The sequence below is a fragment of the Salvelinus fontinalis genome, chromosome 24, assembly GCF_029448725.1.
Source record: "Salvelinus fontinalis isolate EN_2023a chromosome 24, ASM2944872v1, whole genome shotgun sequence".
Taxonomy (NCBI): Eukaryota; Metazoa; Chordata; class Actinopteri; order Salmoniformes; family Salmonidae; genus Salvelinus; species Salvelinus fontinalis.
This window is the reverse complement of record NC_074688.1, coordinates 11,964,973-11,992,131: the sequence shown is the minus strand read 5'-3', so window position 1 is coordinate 11,992,131 and position 27,159 is coordinate 11,964,973. Positions and strand designations below refer to the sequence as shown.

The following is a 27,159-nucleotide window of genomic DNA, read 5'->3' as shown; positions in this document are numbered from 1 at the left end:
TTATTTATTTAGTTTTCTTAATTTGGTTTGGTTTTTAACCTTATGGTCCACTTAGGAGCCTACAACAAGTCACAGTAAAACATAAACTTTTTTAAATATCTTTTTTTTTAAATGTATACAATCTACATTAACAATCTAAATTGACCAAAAAGAGACAATAGAAAAAACTGTCAATGGCAATGTGAGAAAATTATGGTAACTAGTCTGGCTCTAGTTCAGGTTAATATATATATTTTTTTATGTAAGCGAGGGCGGGATCAGCCAGCGGCGGCTTCCCGCATGCGCGATTCAATTGGAGTCTGGACGCGGAGGGGTGAGCATCGCCTGCTCTGACTGCAGCTGGGAGGGACTGCTGCGTGAGGACTGGGCCGCCTGTGAATGCTTTGGGATGGGGGTGGGGCTGCTCGTTGAGAAAAGTAAGAACGATATGTGCTTTCACGTCAGAGTCTACAAAAGTCTCCAATAACATCGGGAAAGGTTACTAGATTTTTTTGAAAATGTGTCGCTAGAGCGGTCTGAATACTCGCTAAATATAGCGACAAAGTTGTTAAGTAGGCAACACTGGTTCACATAGGGGTTTGTGTACGTGACACTTCTAGAGATGGGGAATAGTGACCCTGTATGTGCGTGTACTACTGCCTCTGCTAAGAAGCCTTTAAGACTTTCATGGCACAGGTCAGGTGCTAGTTCACCTATAACCACAGACTTTGGTTCATGCTCAATTTCAGCTGTTCACCCTCAACAGCTACATAGTGCCAGCAAATACCTCTGATAAACATTGTTGACATGTTTTTTTTTAGAGAATGTGACACAAAGACTGCCACCTCACAACTACGTTGCATTAAAAAACTCTTTATTTCAAAAGCTAGCTATAAAATTCTGACACAGCACACGATCAGGCTAGAAGTAGGCCTTGGCTATAAATAGCACATAGGCCTAATTGATGACTCACTTTGCACTCATACATACTCAGTCAACATTCAATTGCTGTTGGGTTAAAAAATATACAAAATAAAATAAGATAGATATTTGAACAATATTGGCTATGTAGTTAATTAAAAAGTCTGCACAAAGTATGAGACCCACACACAACTACAAAGATTATTAACATATTACATTTTTCATACATTATAATATCCAAGATAAACAAAATAGTTACAAAACATTAGCAAAAGCCAAAGCTGCCATTTCTTTCAAGCAAGAAAGATTGGCCTGTCGAAATAAGATCTATGTTGCGGTGTCTGATAGGCCAGCTGTGGTAAGTGGTTTATGGAAACGGAAAAGGGAGGGCTCTGTCTTGTTCGGGTTAACTGTATTCCCCGCAAACCCCAACGGTCTTCCTGTCCCAGTCAGAGATGGACAAGCACTTGACGAAGAAGTGTCCCAGGTCATATTTGGAAATGACCCGCCCTTTCAGCATGTTCTCTGTCACTGTGTACTTCTCAGTCAAAGGGAGATTATCTGTTGGGAATAGCATTTATATTTAAGGCACCTAATATTATTACATATTCAGACAATTTTTACTCAATATGTTTGTAATGTTTAATATCACTTGAATAACACTAATCGATCCAGTACATACCCACTGGGCACACACATTTACATTTACATTTAAGTCATTTAGCAGACGCTCTTATCCAGAGCGACTTACAAATTGGTGCATTCACACACTTTGAATCAATGTTGTTTCCATGTAATTTCAATTAAATTACATTGGACCAACATTGAATAGACGTTTCATTTGCTCAGTGGGTAGTGTGTGAGGAGGGATGATCGACCTATCATGTCATCACTGGAACCACTTACAGTATAGTAGTACAGTACTACATTTCTACTGATTGGGGAAGGGCGACAACTAACCGTCGATGTGAGGGGGCATGACAGCCACAAAGTCCAGCCCTGACTCCTTCAGCACCATGTACATCCTATCATGGTCCTCTGTGACCGACAGCAGCCTGGGTGGCACTTTAGACCGGTCCCATAGGAGGAAGGCTTGAAAAGAGATGGGGGGACAATATAAGGATATGGTTTCTTTATGGTAGTTTATTGGAAGTTGGAAAGATGCTGTGACCCTGACTGTCCAAGATTCCTCTGTACCTGACATGCAGCCAACTACTTTGCGGATCCCCCGAGCTTTCATGGCGTCTAAGATGTTTCTGGTTCCTTCTGACATCATTGTTGTGGGACCTGTGGATTGCAACTGAAACATGAACATACTGACCATTATCCTAGCCTTATCATTAAAATGTGTAGGCCTAGTGCAGTTAGTCACTGCAACTCACCCTGAACATTATTACAAAACATATTTAACTCATAACAGAAAACATGTTTTAATGAGACTCCTGAACACTTCCATTTTGATTTGCACCTCAAGATATATTTCAGCTTGTTTAACATATCTGTTATAACTTGGTTTTATTCAGACAACTTAACATATGTTTTTACTAACTTAAAATTCCTATAGCCTACTAATGAAGGTTTGCCTAAACTTACCGAGGTCACTCCTGGTGCCCAAAATGATGATAACAGCATCCTGACCCTCCATGGTCTTCTTCACATCGTCCTTATTGAGGACATCTCCCACCACCACCCTGCAGGCTTTGTGTTCTACAGGCAGCCTGGCAGGGTCTCTCACCAGCACTGTCACATTGTAACCTGTAGACAATGATGAACAAAGAAGCATTATGAATTTATTGACTCATCTTATCATCTACCAATGATCCATAGGTATTTCAGTCTGATGAGAATATGAAGAAGAGAGGAATATGTAATGTAGGCAATTAGTTCATTTTTGATGAATGGATCTCAATTCTAGAGCATGGCTATGGGTCGAATTGATTAGGCCATCCCAGTGTTCTGGATAAGCATGATAAGCGGACAGCGGACTTCATCGCGTATCTGCCGCGCACTGCAATGCACTCATCCCAATCATCAGTCAGCAGAACACTATAACGACTTGCATGACTCAACACTTTTGTCGCGTGATCTCAGAGCAAGGAAACGAACACCCTTGCTAATCAAATAAGCCAAATGATATCTGCCTTTTTAGCACTTTTGCTATTATTTTTAAACTATGTAATTAATAGCACGGAATAGAACAAATCAGATTGGAATAGAATAGAAAATAAAAACAGAAATAGAATAAAATATAATTACTTTTTTCCCCCCCAGAGGAAGGCTGTGGCAAATTACACTTCCAATTACACTATTATAGCATATGCTAATGACAGATGTCTGCTGCCCTATAGCATTGCATAGGAAATCAGATTAATCACGTTCAGCATAGTTTAGGAATAAGGCAGAACACTCCGATCACTTTTGGACCAGGCTACACAGCAATTTATATATGAGGGATTGTGTAAATAACCTATAATCTCTCACAATAATGAGTAAATTATGTAATTTAGAAACGTTGCCTACCCGCTGCAACAGCCAGTGGTAATGTCACCAGTCCGGTCATTCCCGTGGCCCCAAATATTGCAACATTCTTGATCGATTCTGACATAATAGCAGATTGCGAAACTATCACTGGTCACCGAAGAACGTTACAACTTCTTAATTTGTGGATCGCGTGAAACAAAGTGTCCGAAAACATACACGCAGAATGAACCTCTTTGAAACTTTGAGAAACGCCCCTTTTAGATAACCAAAAAAGGCTCACTTCCGCAACAGACTCCTCCCAGCCCCATCAATGAAAGGAAAACGCACACAGTCACAACAGGGCCGTAATTGTGCAGGATATGTATTCTGTTTTTCTCTGTTTTGGAGATCTAAAGATATGAAAGGATGGCAGTTCCAAAAATCTGCCAAGAGACCTAATTGCAGGAATGTCCAAGCTACCTCTTGCCGAATCACCTTCATTACACTTCAACCTCCTCCACCACGCGACAGCCATCCGGTTATGGCACCAAGGTGACTGACTGGGATTCGAACCGTCTCCTGTGATCCACATTGTGAGCCCAAAGAATGTAGTAGCCCACTGACCTAAAGCCTGCAGGCATTAGTTCGGGGAGGTGCTATTGTAATGGGTTTAAGACGGTGCCGTAGACTCACTCAACAGCTACTGCAGCTTGGCATTTCGCCGATGGAGCTATCCAATTGCTACCCTTTGTTTAGTTCAAATAGTTAGTACTGTTGTCAAGAAGGGCGGCCGTGTGTTGCGAAGCAGAGGATCACTGGCTCGAGCCCAGTATTGGGACAGGGACAGTGGCCGAAGCTAAATTGTTGGCAGCACACTGACATCACACATCTTCAGGTCTCTGGCAAGGTTATGTGCATGTGGTTCACATAGTCTCGCTCGTCGGACTCATGGGGATACAGTGAATGGGGGAAGAGACGGTTCAGAGAACCACCTCCGTTAAATAGCATAGGCCCACTTTTCCTTCATAGATACATGCCAGAAGATGCTCCCTGTATGAAATGCTCTTCATTAGGTGACATTAATGTAATTTATCAGCGAGGAGAGAACAATTACTGTAGTTTGAAGTACATACATTTTGATGTCACTTCAGGTACACAGCTTTTATTTAGTTATCCATAGACGTTTCATGGGTGTGCTTTTAAAAAATTAATATTGTTTTTTAATTCAGATTTTTCAGGGGGTGCTGCAACATCCTCAGCCCTCATACTTCCCGCTGTAATGTAGTTATCAACGTTGTTATCCGTTTATAAACCAGTAATACAGTGAGTTTATGTGGATGTACTTTTAATAATATGCCTACTTGCCAATAATTCCACTTGTTTTAAGGTACTTCCCAGTATGACATGAACTAACCTCCAATAGTTGCAAACTACATGTTCTCAAATGAAAAATGTCCACGGGGAATAGAGGGGGGGGGGGGGGGGGGGGGCATCAAACACATTCAAATACTTTCATAGAGATAGGAAAATCATTCTAGTGCATCTCTATTTCTATCTGTAAACCCTAGACACCACTTATAACGGGTAAAGTTTTACTGGAATTCATTGATGTTGCGATGTTGCGTGTGTCCCCCCCCCCCCCCCCCCCCCCCCCGCATTTAATTTCTCTCTCCCTTTCTCTCTCTCGCTATACGGAGGTGGGTTCCTTCGCCGCACTAATGCCGAAATCTCTCTAGCAGTATCACGACTGGAGGGAGAGGGAGCGCGTAGGCTATCAAGTGGACAGTGTATCCGAGCCCACCGGCTTGGATTATTTGATCAAGCATTTTAGCCTGGCTGCAAGACACCTTTCACATGGCAGTCGCGTGGTCCCACTAGCCACGGCCGGGAATTGACATGTAATTACCGCATTATCTGCCTTTATTAGCCAGATGTCTTCATACTGATCCCACAGTTCGATTGAGGATATAGGCTACTTGACTACTATGCCAGCGAAGAAACACCGCGTCGCGAGGCTCTGTTCATAATTTGCTCACTGGTTCATTGATACTGGTACCACATCGACTGATTTTACGTCTATTTCGGTGAAAAACAGACTCATATCTGAAATTGAGGTTAAGGTAAGGTCGTTGTAGCATAGGCTGCATGTCTATATATATATATATATAAAAAATAAAAAACATTTAAAATATCATTGAGCATGAACAATCCGATGTGCCCGTGTTCGTGGGAGATGCAGCAACACCGGCCTGCATTGGCTAAGGCTACTGCAGTGATTCAATATCACTGCATGTATTATATGCTGCTTTATTTTGCTGGGTATTAGGCATTTGCTTTTGTTTAAATCACTTGTGTTTGCGGAACATAATATGTAGGCTACTATTTGTACACAGGCTTTGAATAGCAAATATGGACAGGTTAGGATAGGCCTTATACAATGTTTAATTATTTAGTATTGGTCCACGCATGTTCCTGATGATTCAACGCACATAAGTGTATGACACTTAGAACATTCATTGCGTGTCACAATGGAGCCTTATTCTCGAAGGAAGTAACCTAAGAGGCCATTAAATAACATGCTTGTACATACAGTAGTCTCTAGCCATATGGAGCTTAGGCTACGTTATTTGACCGCAACTACATGAACTAAAAGTAGTCCAAATTGAAATGCTATTTTATCCAACAGCAGATTAGCCATATGACAATTATAGCATAGACTATGTCATTTTAACGCAGCCACTTCCTTGCTTAAAAGTGTTAATCCAAAGAAAAGATCAATGCACTTCATATGGGATGGTGCAGGGGACGGGGATCATAGCCTAAGTGCGGTATGGACCTAGGAGACGGCGGTGGTAGGGATGCAGGTCATACAGTATGTGTCATTTTAAGGTTAAAAGCGATTGCACAATAGGTAGTTAAGCAGCTTGACAACATGCCAATATTCCATAACCAAATATCTGCCATTTATATCCTCTTTTGCCCTGGCTTCTTACACACAGGCATGCGCACAACTGCGTCGACACTGTAGTAGCCCAACTCACCATCAACTTGGATAGGCACCACTAGGCACTACTATTAATGATAGCCTAATCATGCAGGTTTGAAATGAGAACTCTTGATCTAATGTGAGGAGCGTTTGTGTGGATCAAGCCTAAATTATGTTCACTGAACTACAGCTTTTTTGTTGTCCGTAGGGCTGGACGTAACCTGTTCTACGGATGTCAGTGTTATTAATGTTGGTCACAGCTGTTTAAATTGTGAAATGACTGGAGCGATCGGTTGCAACACAGTCAGAGTCGTGCTATGACGTCACGCTACTACCGCTGGCGCTGTCCACTGTACTGATCTGTCATGCGACGCAAAAATGTCAAATTCAGACTCTTCAGCAAAGTTTGTGGGCAAAGGCAAAACGGATGTCAATAGCCACTTTATTCTGAATGCAAATGAGAATTTATGGTTTAACGTTAGTATATTTTGACATCCAGTCTTATAGGACAATGTTGCATGACTTTTAAAATAATCGTTTGACAAGGCCTGCTGTCGTAGTAGGCCTATGCGAGCTATTCAAACTGACACTACAGGCTACATTTTCCTGTGGCGAGACAGTGATTGATACACACCATTGCTATTTACAGATCATTTTTTAAATCTGCATAGACAATAGGTCTTCTTCTGGAAATGTGACGCTGTATGACGTCTGATAGACTTAAGTGAAGTTGATTCAGATACGGTCAGAGGCTTACACGAACGGGTGTTTTTTGTGTGTGTGTTATGGGTCTTCTGTCCCTTGAACACAGCAGACTATAGGACCCATTGTCTTTACATTTAACACAATAAAAGGCCTGGGTCTCTACTGATACTACGGAAGTGTGCATTCAGAAAATAACCTAGCCATATAGCCAATACTCGCAGTGTTCTCAATTCTATGTAAATTGACAGTAATATTGTGTGGAGAGTAAAAGTCAAGGTAAAAATGTCCACTGATACACCAATCTTTGTAAAAGATGCATGAAAAGCTGAATGAAAAAGGAGGGGGGACCAGTAAGATGAGGGACCAGTCCCCAGCCTGAGGGGGACAGAATTAAAGGTCCTCAATTCTGTGGTGTGTAATGTGGTGTGGCATCTGTCTATGCTCAGGGGAACTTCTTCCTCCTCTTTCCATAGTGTCTTAGTTTCTTTAGCCCCCTAACTCCTTACACAGTGAAAAGAGTTTGGGGTCAGGCTGTCACTCTCGTATCAGTTGGTAGAGCATGGCGCTTGCAACGACAGGGTTGTGGGTTCGATTCCCACAGGGGACCAGTATGAAAAAGGAACAAAATGTATGCACTCACTATTGTAAGTCGCTCTGGATAAGAGCGTCTGCTAAATTACTTAAATGTAAATGTATCTATTCCTGAAACTGAAATGCTAAAAAAAAAACGACCCGCTTCACTTTGATGATTGTCAAGACGTGTTCATTTGATCGTGTACTGAAGGTGGATTTTCAGGAAGGGAAATATGTTGACTTGGAATACTTAGCAACACTACATTTAGGTTTTAAAATGTTCTGTATCTTTTGCAGTATCAATGCTTTGCAAAGGGGGGACACATGTAATCAAGACTCATGACATATTTCTGCAAAGAGGGGCTACTCGTCATAGAAACAACACAATCCGATTAGAAGTTAAATACAGCAGGAAGAGATCCCTAAAATAATTCTGCATCTCCATACATCTTCAATAAAGGGCAGTTTGTGCCACCGCAGTGGTTTCCATAGCTCCTCAAAGGACCTCTGCTTCTCCCAGACAGGAAGTAGGAAGTGAGAAGGTCACAGGCAGAGTGCTACTGGAGCAGCTGGCTTGTTGCCTGGGAAAATCTTTTTTTCATTGAGGAGGTTGAGGAGGTGATGTGAATTACTGTACCAGAGCCATTCTTTCCGGAAGCATGTTTTGGGCAGTGGGAAAAGGGGATGGGTGGGGGAATACAGCCCGAGTCTTACTCCATGCCGGCAGGCTGGAGATTTATAGTTGTAGCCGGGTGACACGGTGTAGCCAAAGAGCAATAATAATGTTGAGTGCTTTGGAGGAGAATGCTGAACAAGAGCCAGAAACAAACTGGCGAAAAACAAAGATGGCTGATCTAAATTGTGCATATGTCACTATAGAGTATTGCAGTATCTACAACTGATTTGAGCTGTAAAGGGCAGAGGCCGTCTGTAAAGAACAGAAGCAGCAGAACACAGCGACACAGAAAATGATCAGGGCCAGACTAACCCATAGAGAGAATCCTGAATGTATGTTCAGTCTCTTGTGGTCTGAACTGTGGCCACAGCATGACTTCTCCCGCCCTGTAGTATGCACAAGGTGTAGCAAGAAACAGTAAGGACTACGTGTTTACTAAACTTCAATGGTTACACCTTGCCTGCCATGGTGGTTGTGGTTGTGTTGTCAAAGGTGCAGCCGACCTTCTCCCAGCACCAGAGGGGTTGCCTTGTCGTGTCTCTTCTGGAGGTGTCATGGACATGTATTGAACCCTGTGTCATCCCTTTTTTGCCTGTCAATCTGTTATTGCTTCATTTTAGTCAGATCATCATTGGATTCTCTGTTGAGGGCAAGCCTGATCACCACGCAAGCTGTTACCCAGCTAGATGTAGGTTATGTAGGCTGCTGTTGTTAATGGCAGAAACAGTCAGGCACCCCGGATAGATGAGATTCGTCAGTGAATTGTCAGTGAATTGTCCCCGTAGCAGCAGAAGCATATGTGAGCTGGATTATTGCTGGAGAGCAACAGTGTTGTTGTTTCAGTGCAGAGCGTCTTGGATATGTGAGACGGGCCTCTGGCACGCTGAGACACTGACAGCTGGGTTTGTTTACCAGGAAGAACCACATCACGTCAGTCAGTGGGATCCTTAAGCTAAAAGACTGTCTTATTAGAGGGACACCAGGTGGTAGGTCTAGGAAAGGCCTGCTGGGGCGACCAAAGGCTAGCAACAGCACAGGCCAATTCGTTTGACACATATGACAGTGTGACAGTTCAGATGGAGCCTTAATGCATTGGCGACCATTGTGGCTGTGTGGTGGCCTACCATCAGTGTGACATCTTTCACTATACAGTACATGACCATGGCATTTTAATGTGCGTGTGGTCCCTTGAAAACCATGTGTGTAGTGCGTTATTTTGTGCAACACATGTGGGGTCTTTCTGTATAAAGGTGATGTATGTTGTTCAGTAAGTATGTGACCTACCACCCGCTTTTCTTGGCTCAATGGGCTAGTAGTATCTGGTAGTATGTGATTGTAGGACACACCAGCTTCTTGAGCGGTCATGGAGATGTACTGCTGACGCCTACGGGTGTAGTCTCTGGAGTTACTGTAGGAGGCGCTCTGGGTATCCAGGGAACATTCTGGTGGGGAATGAGACAACCAACTGGAACGCGTTGAGCTGTGAAACATCAGACTCATGCTTCACTACACCCTCCTCTGCGTCTCCCGCACACCCACACACCCACCCACACACACACACACCCACACACCCACCCACACACACACACACACACACACACACACACACACACACACACACACACACACACACACACACACACACACACACACACACACACACACACACACAAATGATCCACATCTGGAGAGGAAGGGGGCTGTGGTGTGATTGTTACAGTACTGTAGCTCTCTCTAATTCTGAATTTCACTGAGCATAGAATTTAGGCCTGACTGAATTTCACTGAGCATTGAATTTAGGACTAACTGAATATCACTGAGCATTGCATTGATCATTTGACATGATCTGAGACAGATTTGACCATGTAGAAAGATGTGTAAGTATGATGTCAGTATGATATCAGTATGATCTCCGTATGCTCTCAGTATGCTCTCAGTAGGATTTCAGTAGGATCTCAGTATGCTCTCAGTATGATTTCAGTATGATCTCTGTATGATCTCAGTATGCTCTCAGCATGATCTCAGTATGATATCAGTATGATCTCAGTATGATTTCAGTAGGATCTCAGTATGCTCTCAGTATGATTTCAGTATGATCTCAGTATGCTCTCAGTATGATCTCAGTATGCTCTCAGTATGCTCTCAGTATGATCTCAGTATGATCTCAGTATGCTATTGGTATGCTCTCAGTATGCTCTCAGTATGATCTCAGTATGATCTCTGTATGATCTCTGTATGATCTCTGTATGCTCTCTGTATGCTCTCTGTATGCTCTCAGTATGATCTCTGTATGATCTCTGTATGATCTCTGTATGATCTCAGTATGCTCTCAGTATGCTCTCAGTATGCTCTCTGTATGATCTCAGTATGATCTCAGTATGATATGTATTTACTGTACATTTCCAATTGATTCCTGAAATGTAATATGTATTATTTATTGATGACCTCGTTCCTGGAATTGAGAATACTCTCCTGATGGGTGTGCTGCGTTTATATTTTCCAGAATGTCTGGGCTCATCATTCTAGAGAAGCGGATAGTGGAGGTCCCTCTGAGGCTCTTTTGACATTTTCTTTTGTATGTCTCACTTGGCTGCTTAGTTGCCCAATATTTGTTGCCATTTCTTTCCGACTCAACCTTTATTTCTTGATGCTAGTGAACTTGCAACATTGTTTCAACTGTATACTAAGTATTAGTTTCTGTGTCCTGCCTCTGAAACGCAGAGGTCTATAGTCTGCCCTGTAGATAATCATGGCATTCTGCAATAAATGGTTGGCCGATAGGGTATTGGCAAAAAGGCAGTTCTGGTCCTGCCTCTTCTGGATCTTCTGGTAACCTATTGAAAACAGTACAACAATAATATAGCAAATTAAGATTTGTTATGTATGCCTTTAATTTTCATGACAAAACAAAGTAGCCTAACACACCTGTGGAAGTGTGTCGTTTTCAGGGTACAACTCCAGCTCCAACTGACATGTTGAATACCATGTGCCTTATTTTCTATATTTTATTTAGGGGTAAGGGGGTGGGCTCTAGACGATTCTATCATCCAATCAGGGCAGTATGTACATACAGTACCAGTCAAAGTTTAGACACACCTACTCATTCAAGTGTTTTTCTTTATTATTGCTATTTTGTGCATTCTAGAATAATAGCGAAGAGATCCAAAATATGAAATAACACATATGGAATCATGTAGTAGTAACCAAAAAAGTGTTAAACAAATTAAAATATATTTTATATTTGAGATTCTGCAAAGTAGCCACCCTTTGCCTTGATGACAGCTTTACGCATTCTTGGCATGCTCTCAACCAGCTTCATGAGGTAGTCACCTGGAATGGATTTCAATTAACAGGTGTGCTTAATTAAAAGTTAATTTGTGGAATTTCTTTCCTTCTTAATGCGCCAATCAGTTGTGTTGTGACATGGTAGGGGTGGTATACAGAAGATAGCCCTATTTGGTAAAAGACCACGTCCATATTATGGCAAGAACAGCTCAAATAAGCAAAGAGAAACAACAGTCCATCATTACTTTAAGAAATGAAGGTCAGTCAATCTGGAACATTTCAAGAACTTTGAAAGTTTCTTCAAGTGCAGTCGCAAAAAACATCAAAAGCTATGATAAAACTGGCTCTCATGAGGACCGCCACAGGAAAGGAAGACCCAGAGTTACCTCTGCTGCAGAGGATAAGTTCATTAGAGTTAACTGCACCTCAGATTGCAGCCCAAATAAATACTTCACAAAGTTCAAGTAACAGACACATCTCAACATCAACTGTTCAGAGGAAACTGCGTGATCAGGCCTTCATGGTCGAATTGCTGCAAATAAACCACTACTAAAGGACACAAATAAGAAGAAGAGACTTGCTTGGGCCAAGAAACATGAGAAATGGACATTAGACCAGTGTAAATCTGTACTTTGGTCTGATGAGTCCAAATTTGAGATTTACGGTTCCAACCGCTGTGTCTTGTGTGACGCAGAGTAGTTGAACGGATGATCTCCCCATGTGTGGTTCCCACCGTGAAGCATGGAGGAGGAGGTGTGATGGTGTGGGGGTGCTTTGCTGGTGACACTGTCGTTGATTTATTTAGAATTCAAGGCACACTTAACCAGCATGGCTACCACAAATTCTGCAGTGATACGCCATCCCATCTGGTTTGCACTTAGTGGAACTTCATTTGTTTTTCAACAGGACAATGACTCAACACACCTCCAGGCTGTGTAAGGGCTATTTGATCAAGAAGGAGAGTGATGGAGTGCTGCATCAGATGACCTGACCTCCACAATCACCCGACCTCAACCCAATTCAGATGGTTTGGGATGAGTTGGACCGCAGAGTGAAGGAAAAGCAGCCAACAAGTGCTCAGCATATGTGGGAACTCCTTAAAGACTGTTGCATTCCAGGTTCAGCTTTTTGAGAGAATGCCAAGAGTGTGCAAACCTGTCATCAAGGCAAAGGGTGGCTACTTTGAAGAATCTAAAATATCAAATATATTTTGATTTGTTTAACACTTCATTGGGTACTACATGATTCCACATGTGTTATTTCATAGTTTTGATGCTTTCAGTATTATTGTACAATGTAGAAAATAGTAAAAATTAAGAAAAACCCTTGACTTAGTAGGCGTGTATTGTATATTCAAATGTATATCCCCATGCCCACACATTTGGACTGAGCATTTCAGTGGCCCAAGGAGGCTGAGGGAAATAAATTAAGAAAAATATTGTGATCATTGAAAAATAAAATTAAAAGACTGCATGGGGTCCTGAATTCAGGCAAGAAGAGTGTAGGCCTACTAATGACAATCGCCAAATGTCGTTACTCTTTTTGGTGTTTTGTAACAGATGTCTCTTTCCATTCATTAAATGGCGGGTACACAGTACAATGTTTGGATGCTGGAATTATTTTGGAGTGGACGTACATGTGCAGGTAGCTTACTTTTTGAAGTGATTTGTTTGACAATCAGAAGAAAACATGACTGGTTGTGTTCATGCCCCCTTAAAGCTAATACACGTTTACCGTGAACCATATCAGATCCCAGCAAAAAACGTCTTTTCATTCATCTGAGTTTCATTTATCTGCATGTCCAGCCCTTATATCCAGCCTCACAATGAAGTGTTTTACCATTTTCTTTTCAGTACAACAAATAGAACACAAAACAATTTGACATAAACAGTTGCATTCATGTGTTTTACTGAATTTTATTAGAGCAATAATGTCTGCCAATGCAAAAACCTGATAAAAATGTATTTATATGACTGTAAGTACAGAAATAGTTTGCTCACTCGGAAATTAATATCCACTTAGTCAGTGACAACTGTGTGGAGTTTGGAGTTTGTGACAGCAACTACAGTGCCTTCGAAAAGTATTCAGACCCCTTGACCTTTTCCACATTTTGTTACGTTACAGCCTTATTCTAAAATGTATTTAAAAAAACAATTTCCCTCATCAATCTATACACAATACCCCATAATGACAAAGTGCAAACAGGTTTTTAGAAGTTTTTGCAAATGTTTTAAACCTAAAAAACAGAAATACCTTATGTACATATGTATTCAGACCCTTTCCTAGGAAACTCAAAATTGAGCTCAGGTGCAACCTGTTTCCATTGATCATCCTTGAGATGTTTCTACAACTTGATTGGAGTCCACCTGTGGTATATTCAATTGTTTTGACATGATTTGGAAAGGCGCACACCTGTCTGTATAAGGTCCCGCAGTTGACAGTGCATGTCAGAGCAAAAACCAAGCCATGAGGTCGAAGGAATTGTCCGTAGAGCTCCGAGACAGGATTATATCGAGGCACATTTGCATAAAATTCTAAAAAACTGTTTTTGCCTTTTAATTATGCTATATTGTGTGTAGATTGACGAGAAATTATTATTTTTAAAATCGATTTTAGAATAAGGCTTTAACGTAACAACTTGGAAAAAGTCAAGGGATCTGAATACTTTCTGAATGCACTGTATGTGAGCTTATTACAGTATTGACACTATGTCCTGGGATTTCCAATGATCTTCGATGAAGCGGAACCCCTTACTTTCTAACGACTTTTGTGTAGCTAGTGAGCGTCATAGAGCAAAACATGTTACATGTCCTTCTTCGTGAGAGTCTCAGCTTTTCATAGATATATTTTCATAGATAGCTCAAACTATTCGAAATCTACAGACTTTTTTGTTTGTTTAAAGGACCGCTTTAGCTCAGCCCATATTAATCACACAGACCTTTTTTAAACACGTTTTTAAAAAGGGTTAGAAGTCCAAAATGTGCCGGCGATACAGGGGGACTCATTGGGTTAAAATACATGTCTTTACTATAGGTCATATTAAGCCCATAAAATAGGAAGTCCTGTGGAAAAAAATAGAGACCCCCCCCAAATGTTACGGTATAAGTCACACTCTGCCCTGATCCCAAGCCTTACAGTTTCAGAAACACAGACCCCTCCCAGCTTCATATTGAATGATAATCGTATTTCCGTAATCCTCAGAAAATGTGATTTACATAAGTCTAGAATATTTAAACCTTTTTAATTTGTGAGAGTACTGATCATGTATTTAGTGTTTACTCCCGCTTTTCACATCTCGAGTGCTTTCTCAGAGCAGTGGGCAACTGAGCAGGAAATACATATTTATTTTGTATTTTATTTTGTGTTGACTTATCTGCCAAGATGTCAAAGTGTAATATTTTTTTCTATTTTGGTCCATTTAGTCTTTCACTGATGTGTGGTGTTTTGTTTTGTTTTGTATGATCTATCTAGCCCATACAGGTAGTGTTTGTTTTATCTGGGGACCCATCATTAAACTGTATGGTTTTGGTGTTGAATGCTGAAAGGGAAATGTGGGGGATGGGAGGAGAACAGAGGAGGGGAATCAGGGGTTGAGGATTGGGGGAGGGGGATTAAAAAAAATATTTGTGCTTTGTGAGTTGCCTCAAGGACATTAGCTGGTATTGTAACAGAGAAGAGTTCAACCACAATCAGTCTCCCACTGCACACTTACGCTTGAACATATTCATACTGACATGAGCGTAACATGACAGAGAGCCAGAGGGATGGGGGATAAGGGCAGTAGCTCTCTGGTTAATATATTCTACTGTTAACTGACGGCACTGCTCTCATCCCACTTGATGTGAAAGAGACGCAATATGAACCGGTTGTTTCGATTAAGTCATTTTTTTACAAGACGTGATCGGCGAAGAAGAGTGTGCCAAAATCCCTCTGTTATGTCTTTTATGCAAATGAATGAGTTGCGAATGAGAAATGATCATTAACATTAGCAAATGGGTTTGATTCAAAGCGTAAGTGATCACTTATGCCTCTGCTTTCAGAAGTCGTAGATAACTATGGCTGTTCATAGCCCTCCCTGGATTACTAACTATCTGGTGTGGACTGGAGCTCTATCAAAACACGCATGCACTTTGCCCTTAAAGACAAATTGTTGTGATTCAGATTTTCTGCATGGTGTTTGAGATGATGTATTTACCTTCGTACAGTATCATTTCTTTCTATGGGGGTGATAAAGGGTGTATGAAGTGTGATCCGCATCCTAAATGTACTCTACCTAACTCTCCTACTGTGTGTCTGTAGAGTTGTTCAGGGAAATAGGCGCGATGGCCAATGCCTCCACAGACCTGGACAACGCGGAGGCCCAGCGCCAGCTCAACAACAACAACACCCGTCTGGCCAGCAGCTCGGGACACTGGGAAACCGAGGTCACCAGCTCCAAACTGTTTGAGTGTTCCCGCATCAAGGCCTTGGCAGGTGGGTGGATAGAGAGACTATACTGGACTAGAGGAACAAGAGCACCTTCAGCTGCCTCAGTCACAGCTCCATCACTTACAAAACACACAAGCTTCGTAGACCTTCCAGTATACCTGATGGATGTTTAAAGTTGTGGAAGGACTTGATTGATGATCTATCATACAGAGGTCTACTGACAAGGAGGTATGGTTTATATATCAGAGCCAGTGTTGTAGTTCTTGAGTTCAGGACTCGGACTTGGACTCGGACTGGACCAGTAGTGACTGGGGACATGACTCAGATGAGAGATTTAGTAACTACATCACTGATCAGAGCTCTATCCTGATGAACTACAGATGTAGGATCTTAATTTGATTACTCTTTTGTTGCAGAGAATTCAAGTTTTGTTGCACTGTCTTCAAGGTTTAAAAACTATTCTAAAGTTAGGAATATCCATTTCCACTAAAATGGCAGACTTGATTTGCCCTAACATAAAATGGATCAACCCCTACAAAAATGTCCATTCAATTCCACATAATAATTCACATTTCCTGTTGCTGCAGGTTTATTTTCTTGCTGTAGCAAACTGGTTTTTATTAATATCCTACATCTGGAAGCCTTGTGTTTATTTCATTTCTCCTGCAGAAGAGAGAGATGCTGTCCAGAAGAAGACCTTCACTAAGTGGGTGAACTCCCACCTGGCCAGAGTGTCCTGTCGGATTGCTGATCTCTACAACGACCTCCGGGACGGCTACATGCTCACAAGGCTGCTAGAGGTCCTGTCTGGGGAGATGCTGGTTGGTCAACCCATTCTCTGGTTCACAACCTCGGTCTACCTTTAAGTCAGTAGATGCTAGGAGAACAAGCACAAACTATTCAACAAAGAGCTCTGCATTGTAGTTATTTTTGTTACAAATATTATTCAGTCATGTCTAAATGTTTCATGAATGTTGTCAGCACTGCAGCTATATGTCATGTGTGATTGTATGAGAATAGTAGTCAGCATAATGTGGTTTGACAATTGGATGGGAACAGCATTTGCACGCTTTCTTTGCCATTGCGTTTTTTAATGAGAAAAATATTGTCTTACTGTAAAGGCATTGAGATCAAAGCAGTATTTCCCCTGTAATTCCCCTGCAGATTGCTTTGACCATTCAAGCATTACTCCTCTCACCATTCCACTCTCATGCTTTCTCTCATTCCCTCTACCTCCTTACCTCGCTGTTCTCTCCCCCTTCTCTCCCTCCTTCCCTCCCCCATCCCTCCCTCCCCTAGCCGAGGCCCACGCGGGGTCGCATGCGGATCCACTGCCTGGAGAACGTGGACAAGGCCCTGCAGTTCCTCAAGGAGCAGAGGGTCCACCTGGAGAACGTCGGCTCTCACGACATCGTCGACGGCAACCACCGCCTCACCCTTGGCCTCATCTGGACCATCATCCTTCGCTTCCAGGTAGTGACCTTGCCCACCCGTCCTGGTGCCTGGTGTTGTCTGTCTCTGTCGTTTCTGTTGTGGTTGTATTTACATTTCCTTTATTTTGTCATGCAGCCAACTCCTGTGAGGCCGTACCTGTCCCCTGTTGGGATTGTCCTTAAGACCTGCTGCTAGCTTAACCTCTGCTGAGGTATTTTGGGCATCCAGTTCCTGCAGGCCTGTGTGTGTCTCATGTTGGGGACGGTATGTTCTAGTGCAGTGTAGCTCTATTCCGTCTTTGTCCCTGTGGGGTACTTTTGAACTCAGTCAGCATGTGGAGGATGACCCTCATGTGGGTGTGCACCGTTGTTTCTACAAACTCCTGTTTCTGACTGGTACATGTTCTACGGTGTGACGTCATAGACAATCTGCCCCAAGAGTCAGGAATAGTCTGATGAACCAGCGCTTCAAACTTGGACTTTTTTAGCCAATACAGAATGACCGGTGCATAGGCATTAGCTTAATCTCTCACAAAGTACTTTACTCAGTAGGTCACTCCCATTGAATTCTATGGGCACTCCCACTAAGGCAGTGGTCCCCAAACTTTATTTGTCCCGTGACCCCATTTTGATATTTCCAAAAATGTGCGACCCCACCATGTAAAAAAAAGGGATGTGATCAATTGCCAATGTGTCCTTTTTTAACTGGGGCTATGACAGTCTATTACAAATTAGTCTGACAATAAAGTACAGTTTGAAGTGACTGAAAACCATCAGAAAGGTATTGGGATGTTCAGAAGATCATTAGGCAATAATTTTGTATGATCTTACGTGTAGAAAAGAACATCATCACTGATTTAGTGCCTGGTCTTGTCCACTCTGTTCTAAAGAGTCCTGCCCGGCTTGTGGGCTTAAACGGTTCAGAAGATAGAGCCACATTTGTACGAAGAAAACAGGAACCGCTATGTTTATCACAACTGCATCTACCAGCTACCAGAGGTTACTGACGTAACCCCGGTTCTAGGAGCATTTAAAAACAAACGATTTCAGAGTTGCGCTCGCAACCCCTAGTTTGAGAAACGCTGCACTAATGCCAACTTTGAATCGTTGATATCCCAGGCTGTGTGCAATAGCCTGGGGGGGGGGGGGGGGTGGGGACGACGACGACGTTATAATACACCTCATTCAAACACAAGAACAAAGTCTTATCGTACATTTTGTCACTCTTTTTCACCAGTCTTTGAGCTAAGGTGAACGCATCGAAGAAAGAGACAGATTTAGCACTGTTGGATAAAGGTATCCACCTCTGGTGTCCCAGCGGTAAACAGAAGTAGGCCATAATTCTGTGTATATTATTGTCACGATTTTGACACAACAGGCATGCTGGCTTCAGCACTGTCTTAATCTAGGAGAGAAAGGGCAGAAATCAGAGGGATTTGTAGACTGGCCAGAAGACTGTATGGAGAAGCCCTGAAACATGCCGCATCGTCACTGTGTGACGTTACGAGCAAAGCTTGAATGTCACTCTTGTCCTGATCGTAGTTGGATCTCAAACAGGGACATACTGTCTGACATCCGCCTCAGAGACATACTGTACACATACAATGGGCACAAGGCCTTACAGGACGCGATACCACAGACAGGTGACAGGCATGTACTGTAAGTAGCGCAAAATCATTTGGCTTTTGTTGTCGCCTCAGGACGGACAGTGGTGGTCTCAGCATAAACGCATGTCTTGCATTATTCAAATCAGCGTTACTCTGTACGTATGATTCAGGGACGTAGGCTAGTGGTGCCTACGGCGTCATGAGGAGAGGCTAGCATGGCATAGCTTATCGCTCTGCCTTCTAACAGTGATTATGGGTTGGCTGGGGCACTTTTGGCCGGCATCCCATTCTACTGCACTGACTGTGGAGCCAGCGAGTCGATGGCCTCTTCAATTTTGCTAGCAGTGAAAGAGGAGAAGCCCGTTATTGGAAACGGATTTGTGCTGTAGGGAGCAAGGGGTGGGGCTCCGGGCAGGGCAAGATGCAGTCAGGGCCTATCCTCCTCCCCACCCTTCCCTCCTCTCTGCCACTCCTACTTCCTTCTCGGTCACCGATTCTGCAACCGTTTGGGGTTGTCTTGTCACTCTCCCCTCACGCTCCTCGTTTAGTTTACTACGTCTCTCCTCCCTTTCTGTCTCCCTCTCTCTTTCCTTCTCCCTCTCTTCCACCCCTCCCCTACCCTTGGACTGTTTCAGTTTACTTTGCCCAGTCAGCATGTAAGACCTAGCCACTGCAGCAGGCAGCAGACACAGCGAGAGAAAAGGGGGGAAAAGAGGACTCCAGGAGGTAAATGATCTCCAGGAGGTAAATGATCTCCAGGAGGTAAATAATCTCCAGGAGGTAAATGATCTCCAGGAGCCGATTTCAAGAATCTAACAAACACTTGACACCTCCATTATATTTAGGAACTTAACGATTCCTTTCTAGTTGCTTCGCTCAGTGTCGTTGTGTTTGTGCTACTTAATTGTGACCTGCGTGGTGTATGCCTCTATGTCACTGCCAGACGGTTTGTTTTTCTCAGGAATCTTGTTTATTGTTGGATGATATGCACTGCGATCAAGGGTATTTCAAATCTGCCTGATCTGAAATATGAGCAGGACATTTTAGAGATGGAATGTCCTCATTGGCTCTTGTAAAAAGTCAGTTTGGTTCTGGGCAGCAGTTTATTTGAACAATAGTTGTTCAATTAGACAATGACTCGTCCTTCTCTGTATACATACCGGTAGTGTTATTCTATCATAATTTAATCACAAATAACCGTTCCCTGTAGGTGGAGACTAAACTGTGCATGCAATATAGTCCTATAAACCTCCAGTTGCTTTCCAGTGTGAGTGAGCATGTACAGTAGGGGAGCGGATGAAGTGTGATTGGTTGATATGGGTGGTCCAGCAGATTCTAGGGTGTCAACCCTCCCATTAACATGTATCATGTCAGGGTGACATGATTGGGCCAATGGCTGTCATAGATGATGAGGGCGCACAGTGATGTTGTCATGATTCTGTGGCCTTCCTCCCAGCATGACAGGCACGTGTCTGTGTGCGAGTTAGTGATGAGACATGCAATGCAGTTGTGTGACTATTGGGGTGTATTCATTACGTCTTGCAATGGAAACCGTCTACCATTTAAGAAGCAAACGGAAGCAAACAGAGTAAATGGAACGAAATGGGGAGGGAGGGACCTACCTGAATTTGTCCAATAGAAACTGACTCTTGTTTTCATTGCAAAATGTTTTGTGTTTAGAGTAAAAAAATTTTTTTGCAAAACATTTTGAAACAGACCAAAGTGTTTGCAATGGAATCGGCATAATGAATACACTCCTGGTGTGGCTGTTGAAAGGCACTGGGGTTTGGGTTCAGTGTGTTTGAAACTTACCAGCAACATGGATGTGTTTCCTAACTGTTTTCTTCTCAACCTCGTAGTAATCTGGTGATTTTACTGAACTGAGGACAGTTTTGAGGCTGATTTCCTTGACCGTGGTTGTTTGTCTTCTGCTCTCCTTCCCTGTGTATACAGATCCAGGGGATTAAGATCGAGTGTGACGACAACAGGGAGACGCGGTCGGCAAAGGATGCCCTACTACTCTGGTGCCAGATGAAAACCGCTGGGTGAGTGTCTTAATTGAACCAAAAGCCAAAATTGAACGTCAACCTTTGTTGACAGGGTGTTGACAGTTGTTTTACTGCTATTGTTACATGCAATGTCTTTAGTTAGATAGGATATATGCATTGGACCAATGGTTGTGAGTGTGTTCTGTGTCAACTGTCCCACAGGTACTCTGAGGTCAACATCCAGAACTTCACCACATGCTGGAGAGATGGTCTCGCCTTCAACGCTCTCATTCACCGACACAGGTCAGCATTGGCTCAACAAGCAAGTCTTGCTTTAAAATATGTATTTATGTGACCATGTAGGAAAGTGAACTAAGTGACCTACTTTACTACAGGCCTGATTTGATTGAGTTCCATAAGCTGATCCGGTCCAATGCCACACACAACCTCCAGCAAGCCTTCAACATTGCTGAGCAGAACCTGGGGCTCACCAAACTCCTGGACCCTGAAGGTAAGACTGCACGGAGAATTGAAATAGCAGCTCGACAACCTCCTCAGCAATTCATGGACATTTGGTGACACATATCTCAAACGTGCAAACCTTCGCAGACTTTCAGCTACAGCGACCATAGTTTCTGTTTTACACGAACCTGAAATGATTTCATGTGAAGGCGTGATTGTGTTATATATTGTATGTGTGTGCTGTAAGTGTTTGTGTATTGTTGTTCTTCCTGTGTGACTCTGCAGACGTGAATACGGAGAACCCAGATGAGAAGTCGATAATAACCTATGTTGTGTCCTACTACCATTACTTCTCCAAGATGAAAGCCCTTCGAGTAGAGGGCAAGAGAGTGGGAAAGGTAGGAGAATGCCGACACACTATTTAACCCTGGATCCTACTGTACGTGGCAGAACAATTGTCATTGGAACCTGTGTAAATATCTCCTACAGTATACAGTGATATACAGTGTATATACAGTGATATGTACTGTATGTTTTGAACCCATGAGTAACGTGATCAATATGTACAGTGCCTTTGGGAAAGTATTCAGACCCCTTGACTTTTTCCACATTTTGTTACGTTACAGCCTTATTCTAAAATGGATTAAATAAAACACATTCCTCAGCAAACTACACACAATATCCCACAATGACAAAGAGAAAACAGAAATACCTTATTTACATAAGTATTCAGACCCTTTGCTATGTGACTCGAAATTGAGCTCAGGTTCATCCTGTTTCCATTGATCATCCTTGAGATGTTTCTACAACTTTATTGGAGTCCACCTGTGGTAAATTCAATTGATTGGACATGATTTGGAAAGGTACACACCTATCTATATAAGGTCCCACAGTTGACAATGCATGTCAGAGCAAAAAACAATCTATGAGGACGAAAGAATTGTCCGTAGAGCTCCGAGACAGGATTGTGTCGAGGCACAGATCTGGGGAAGGGTACCAAAATATGTCTGCAGCATTGAAGGACCCCAAAAACACAGTGGCCTCCATCATTCTTAAATGGAAGAAATTTGGAAACTTCCTAGAGCTGGCCACCTGGCCAAACTGAGCAATCAGGGGAGAAGGGCCTTGGTCAGGGAAGTGACCCAAGAACCCGATGGTCACTCTGACAGAGCTCTTGGGTTCTTCTGTGGAGATGGGAGAAACTTCCAGAAGGACAACCATCTCTGCAGCACTCCACCGATTAGGCCTTTATGGTAGAGTGGCCAGACGGAAGCCACTCCTCAGTAAAAGGCACATGAAATGTGCTTGGGGTTTGCCAAAAGTCACATAAAGACTCTCAGACCATAAGATTGTCTGGTCTAATGAAACCAAGATTTAACTCTTTGGCCTGAATGCCAAGCGTCACATCTGGAGGAAACCTGGCACCATCACTATGGTGAAGCATGGTGGTGGCAGCATCATGCTGTGGGATGTTTTTCAGCGGCTAGGACTTGGAGAATAGTCAGGATCGAAGTAAAGATATAATGGAGCAAAGTACAGAGATGTCCTTGATGAAAACTTGCTCCAGAGCGCACAGGACATCAGACTGGGGTGAAGATTCACCTTCTAACAGGACAATAACCCTAAGCACACAGCCAAGACAACGCAGGAGTAGCTTCCGGACAAGTCTCCGAATGTCCTTGAGTGGTCCAGCCACAGACTGGACTTGAACCCGATCGAACATCTCTGGAGAGACTTAAAAATATCTGTGCAGTGACGCTCCCCATCCAACTTGACAGAACTTGAGAGGATCTGCAGAGAAGAATGGGAGAAACTCCCCAATTACAGGTGTGCCAATCTTGTAGCATCATACCCAAGAAGTCTCGAGGCTGTAATCACTGCCAAAGGTGCTTTAACAAAGTACTGAGTAAAGGGTCTGAATACTTATGTAAATTAAATATTTCCGTTTTTTATTTTTAATAAATTAGCAAACATCCTATTTTTGCTTTGACATTATGGGATATTGTGTGTAGATTGATGAGGGGGAGGAAAACGATCGAATCAATTTTAGAATAAGGCTGTAACCTAACAAAATGTGGAAAAAGTCAAGGGGTCTGAATACTTTCCGAAGGCACTGTATATCATACTGTATGTTTTGCTCACGTCAGTGTAGTTGTGTAGGTCAAAACAAACTGATAACGATTCAATCTATTATCAATCCATTATCCACTATCAAAAGTTATGAATTAAATCACTCCTACGTAAAATCCATCCATGCTAAATGTTTACGTGTTATACAGGTGTTGGACAATGCCATTGACGGTCAGAAGATGATCGATCGATATGAGGCTCTGGCCTCGGAGCTCCTGGAGTGGATCGAGAAGACCATAGGCATCATCAGCAACCAGAAGTTTGCCAACTCCTTAACGGGTGTCCAGCAACAGCTTCAAGCCTTCACCACCTACTGCACCATCGAGAAGCCCATCAAGTAAGTCAACACTGTGCAAATGACACATAATAGCACCAATTACGTTTTATATCTACTTTATAGTGGTCCCGTTCATACAACAGAAGGTTTCAAAATTAAAACTTTTGTTTTATACAAATATCACAAAACAATTTTTGGATGCTTTAGTTTTAGGACAGGATTTAGGTTGAGTCAATAGTTTCACCCTTTTATAGTTTTTTAAAGTTCTTATCGGTTGATGTTATTTTCTCAGTGAATGCCCCCAGACAAATGCTTTTGATTCATCTGATTCTCATTTGATGTGTGGTATATGACATAACTGTTGCGGTATTCAACAAAAAAAACCTACACATTGATGGGTGTGGGCACAGTAGTATCAGCATGAGGCCCAGCATGAGGCCCTAAGCTGGCATTTCTGGCATAATTAAGCACCCAGTTAGCCGTGCCATGTGACTCATGCCCTATTTGACCAAAAGGGACTGGATCTAAGTGACGTGACACCCAAATGTGTCTCCAGACCCTTTCTCTCTGTGGCTAGAGGATAGACATCTCCTCTGGTGACTAGTATCTCTGAGGCCTTACCCGGCTTCTCACCCAGCCTAGTTGCCCTGGCAGCCCTCGATGGCCAGAGGTGGTCACCTATCATATAGCTCTGGAATCTGCTCAGTGATGACTCAGTGATGACCACTTATTATTTTTGAATTAGATTACAACTAGACAGTGTGTGGAGCTAGGTCACATGTAGTAATGAAGGCCTTTGCTGTGAAGGTCAAGCCTGCAGGAAATGTCACGGATAATCTATTGATGAGTTGCGTAATTCATAGGACTGGCACAATGATTGTGTAAGCGACGACTATGGATGTAGACCATCATGAAAACCGCCATAAGCGTTTATTTTTTGTGTGGAACAAACAGCTGACTTAAGACAGGGCGGCCGGGCATTCGTGCAGTATTCAAACGATTATAACGGTGATCGTGGTCATTTGGCTGACCAATAATCGTCATCCAAAATTCCATGACCGTCACTACCCTAGTAACTTAGTAATAGGAGAAAATACAGGCCTGTCATCACTTCTGAGCAGATGGTTATTTGAAGTTACAGGATCTAGGATATGACACCTGTGATTTTAGGTTTCAAACGGAGCCCACCTTGTGCAAAGTACTGTGTCTCAGGATATTTGTGAAACACACTTTGTCTTGTGCTAGGTTCCAGGAGAAGGGGAACCTGGAGGTGCTCCTCTTTACTATCCAAAGCAAGCTCAGAGCTAACAACCAGAAACCATACGTGCCTCATGAAGGGAAACTCATCTCTGATATCAATAAGGTAATGAATACTGGTATAAGTGGGAATAAGGAGTGTCTCAAATGCCTGAGCAGATAATACAACAACTGGACAGGTCTTGGCAAATATAATATCCTTCTTTATCAATATCAGGTTCTTTAAAATGTAGCAAATCCGTGCAAATTACTCCTCTTTATGTTTGTTACCATGCTGCATTATGGGTACATTTTCCTCTGTTTTTGGCTAGGCGTGGGAGAGGCTGGAGAAGGCGGAGCACGAGAGAGGCGTGGCACTACGGCAGGAGCTGATTCGCCAGGAGAAGCTGGAGTTGCTGGCCCAGCGGTTTGACCACAAGACCACCATGAGACAAGCGTGGCTCAACGAGAACCAGCGCCTCGTGTCTCAGGTAGGGACCACAGGGCCGAAGTGACTAATGTCTCTAACATATCATACAGGGGCCATATTTATTTCACCTTTCACCTTATTTTTTTTATTTCACCTTTATTTAACCAGGTAGGCTAGTTAAAAACAAGTTCTCATTTGCAACTGCGACCTGGCCAAGATAAAGCATAGCAGTGTGAACAGACAACAACACAGAGTTACACATGGAGTAAACAATAAACAAGTCAATAACATGGTAGAAAAAAGAAGAGAATCTATATACAATGTGTGCAAAAGGCATGAGGTAGGCAATAAATCGAGTAATTACAATTTAGCAGATTAACACTGGAGTGATAAATCATCAGATGATCATGTGCAAGAAGAGATACTGGTGTGCAAAAGAGCAGAAAAGTAAATAAATAAAAGCAGTATGGGGGGTGAGGTAGTTAAATTGGGTGGGTAGTTTACAGATGGACTATGTACAGCTGCAGCGATCGGATATCATCACAGTTATATAGCAATAGTCTTATAGCTGTGGATTGAGAATGAAATGTCTTTAGAATTTCTTTTTTAGAACCAATGGCAAAGTATTGTATAACATGAGTTACTTTTAAATATACATTGGTATATTTAGATGTATTTTCCTATGACTGCATTGCTCTGACTGGGTAAACCCTTACACCATCACCTGCCTGTAGTTAAGTGATCCTCTGCCTGACTGAATGTCCCGTCCCACCAGGATAACTTTGGCTACGACCTGCCAGCGGTGGAAGCCGCCATGAAGAAGCACGAGGCCATTGAGGCAGACATCTCGTCGTACGAGGAGCGCATCGGGGTGGTGGTGGAGCTGGCCGGGGAGATGGAGACGGAGGGCTACTACGACATCCGGCGCATCTCGGCCCGCAAGGAGAACATCCTGGGCCAGTGGAGCCTGCTGAAGGAGCTGGTGGTGGGGAGGAAGGCCCGGTTGGAGAAGAACCTGGCTCTGCAGAAGACCTTCCAGGACATGGTCTACATGATCGACTGGATGGAGGACATGCAGGTGAGACAAGTATTGTGTCATGCTTTTGACGTTACATGAACGCTGTACTGTCTCTAAGTTGTGTCGACTCAACAGCATAGACTGTGGGTTGTCATTTGTGTACACATGAAATGGTAATGTGGAGATACAGTACATGAAAAAAACAGTGAGAAACCCTTGAGAAATTGACTTTGACGTTTCAGTACAGGCAGCATGGTCAGTGGAAGCACTGTTGAGTGTCAGGAAGGTGACCACCGTCTCTCTCACCACAGGTCCAGCTCCTTTCCAAAGACTTCGGCAAGCATCTGCTGGAGGTGGACGACCTGCTGCAGAAACACAGCCTCCAGGAAGCTGACATCACAGTGCAGGCAGAGAGGGTGCAGACCCTTAACACAGCCGCTCTCAAATTCACCACCATTGAAGGTAAGACATCAGATGGCTATGTTCACAGATCAGCTTTAGTGAGAAGTGGAATGTGCTTTCATAACAACTTGGTGATTTTGAGGGAGGAAAATATTTGGATACG

At 42.9% G+C, this 27,159-nt stretch overlaps 2 protein-coding genes across 8 annotated transcripts in view; one reads left to right on the top strand and one right to left on the bottom strand.

The window, feature by feature from the left end:
- Positions 1 to 836: 836 nt before the first annotated feature.
- LOC129821921 (flavin reductase (NADPH)-like) lies at positions 837 to 3,609 on the bottom strand. The gene is made up of 5 exons (XM_055879668.1): positions 3,421 to 3,609; positions 2,494 to 2,655; positions 2,098 to 2,187; positions 1,861 to 1,992; positions 837 to 1,461 (listed from the first exon to the last, which is right to left on the bottom strand). Exons 1-5 carry the CDS (start codon positions 3,503 to 3,505, stop codon positions 1,307 to 1,309), a joined length of 624 nt encoding a protein of 207 aa, XP_055735643.1. The 5' UTR covers positions 3,506 to 3,609; the 3' UTR covers positions 837 to 1,306.
- Positions 3,610 to 5,045: 1,436 nt separating this feature from the next.
- LOC129821920 (spectrin beta chain, non-erythrocytic 4-like) overlaps positions 5,046 to 27,159 on the top strand; it is a 64,316-nt gene continuing 42,202 nt past the window's right edge. For 6 of the 7 annotated variants that reach the window (XR_008754428.1, XM_055879667.1, XM_055879665.1 and 3 more), the window contains exons 1-13: positions 5,046 to 5,480; positions 15,885 to 16,058; positions 16,683 to 16,834; positions 17,313 to 17,486; positions 21,007 to 21,098; positions 21,264 to 21,344; positions 21,437 to 21,552; positions 21,789 to 21,901; positions 23,783 to 23,970; positions 25,156 to 25,273; positions 25,479 to 25,637; positions 26,352 to 26,654; positions 26,906 to 27,056. Coding sequence is in view for 6 of the 7 variants with exons in the window: in XM_055879667.1 (XP_055735642.1) it covers positions 15,908 to 16,058; positions 16,683 to 16,834; positions 17,313 to 17,486; positions 21,007 to 21,098; positions 21,264 to 21,344; positions 21,437 to 21,552; positions 21,789 to 21,901; positions 23,783 to 23,970; positions 25,156 to 25,273; positions 25,479 to 25,637; positions 26,352 to 26,654; positions 26,906 to 27,056 (1,798 nt within the window). In the remaining variant the exon portion in view is untranslated. The remainder of the gene's footprint in view (positions 5,481 to 15,884; positions 16,059 to 16,682; positions 16,835 to 17,312; positions 17,487 to 21,006; positions 21,099 to 21,263; positions 21,345 to 21,436; positions 21,553 to 21,788; positions 21,902 to 23,782; positions 23,971 to 25,155; positions 25,274 to 25,478; positions 25,638 to 26,351; positions 26,655 to 26,905; positions 27,057 to 27,159) is intronic. The other variant, XM_055879661.1, reaches the window with a different exon arrangement.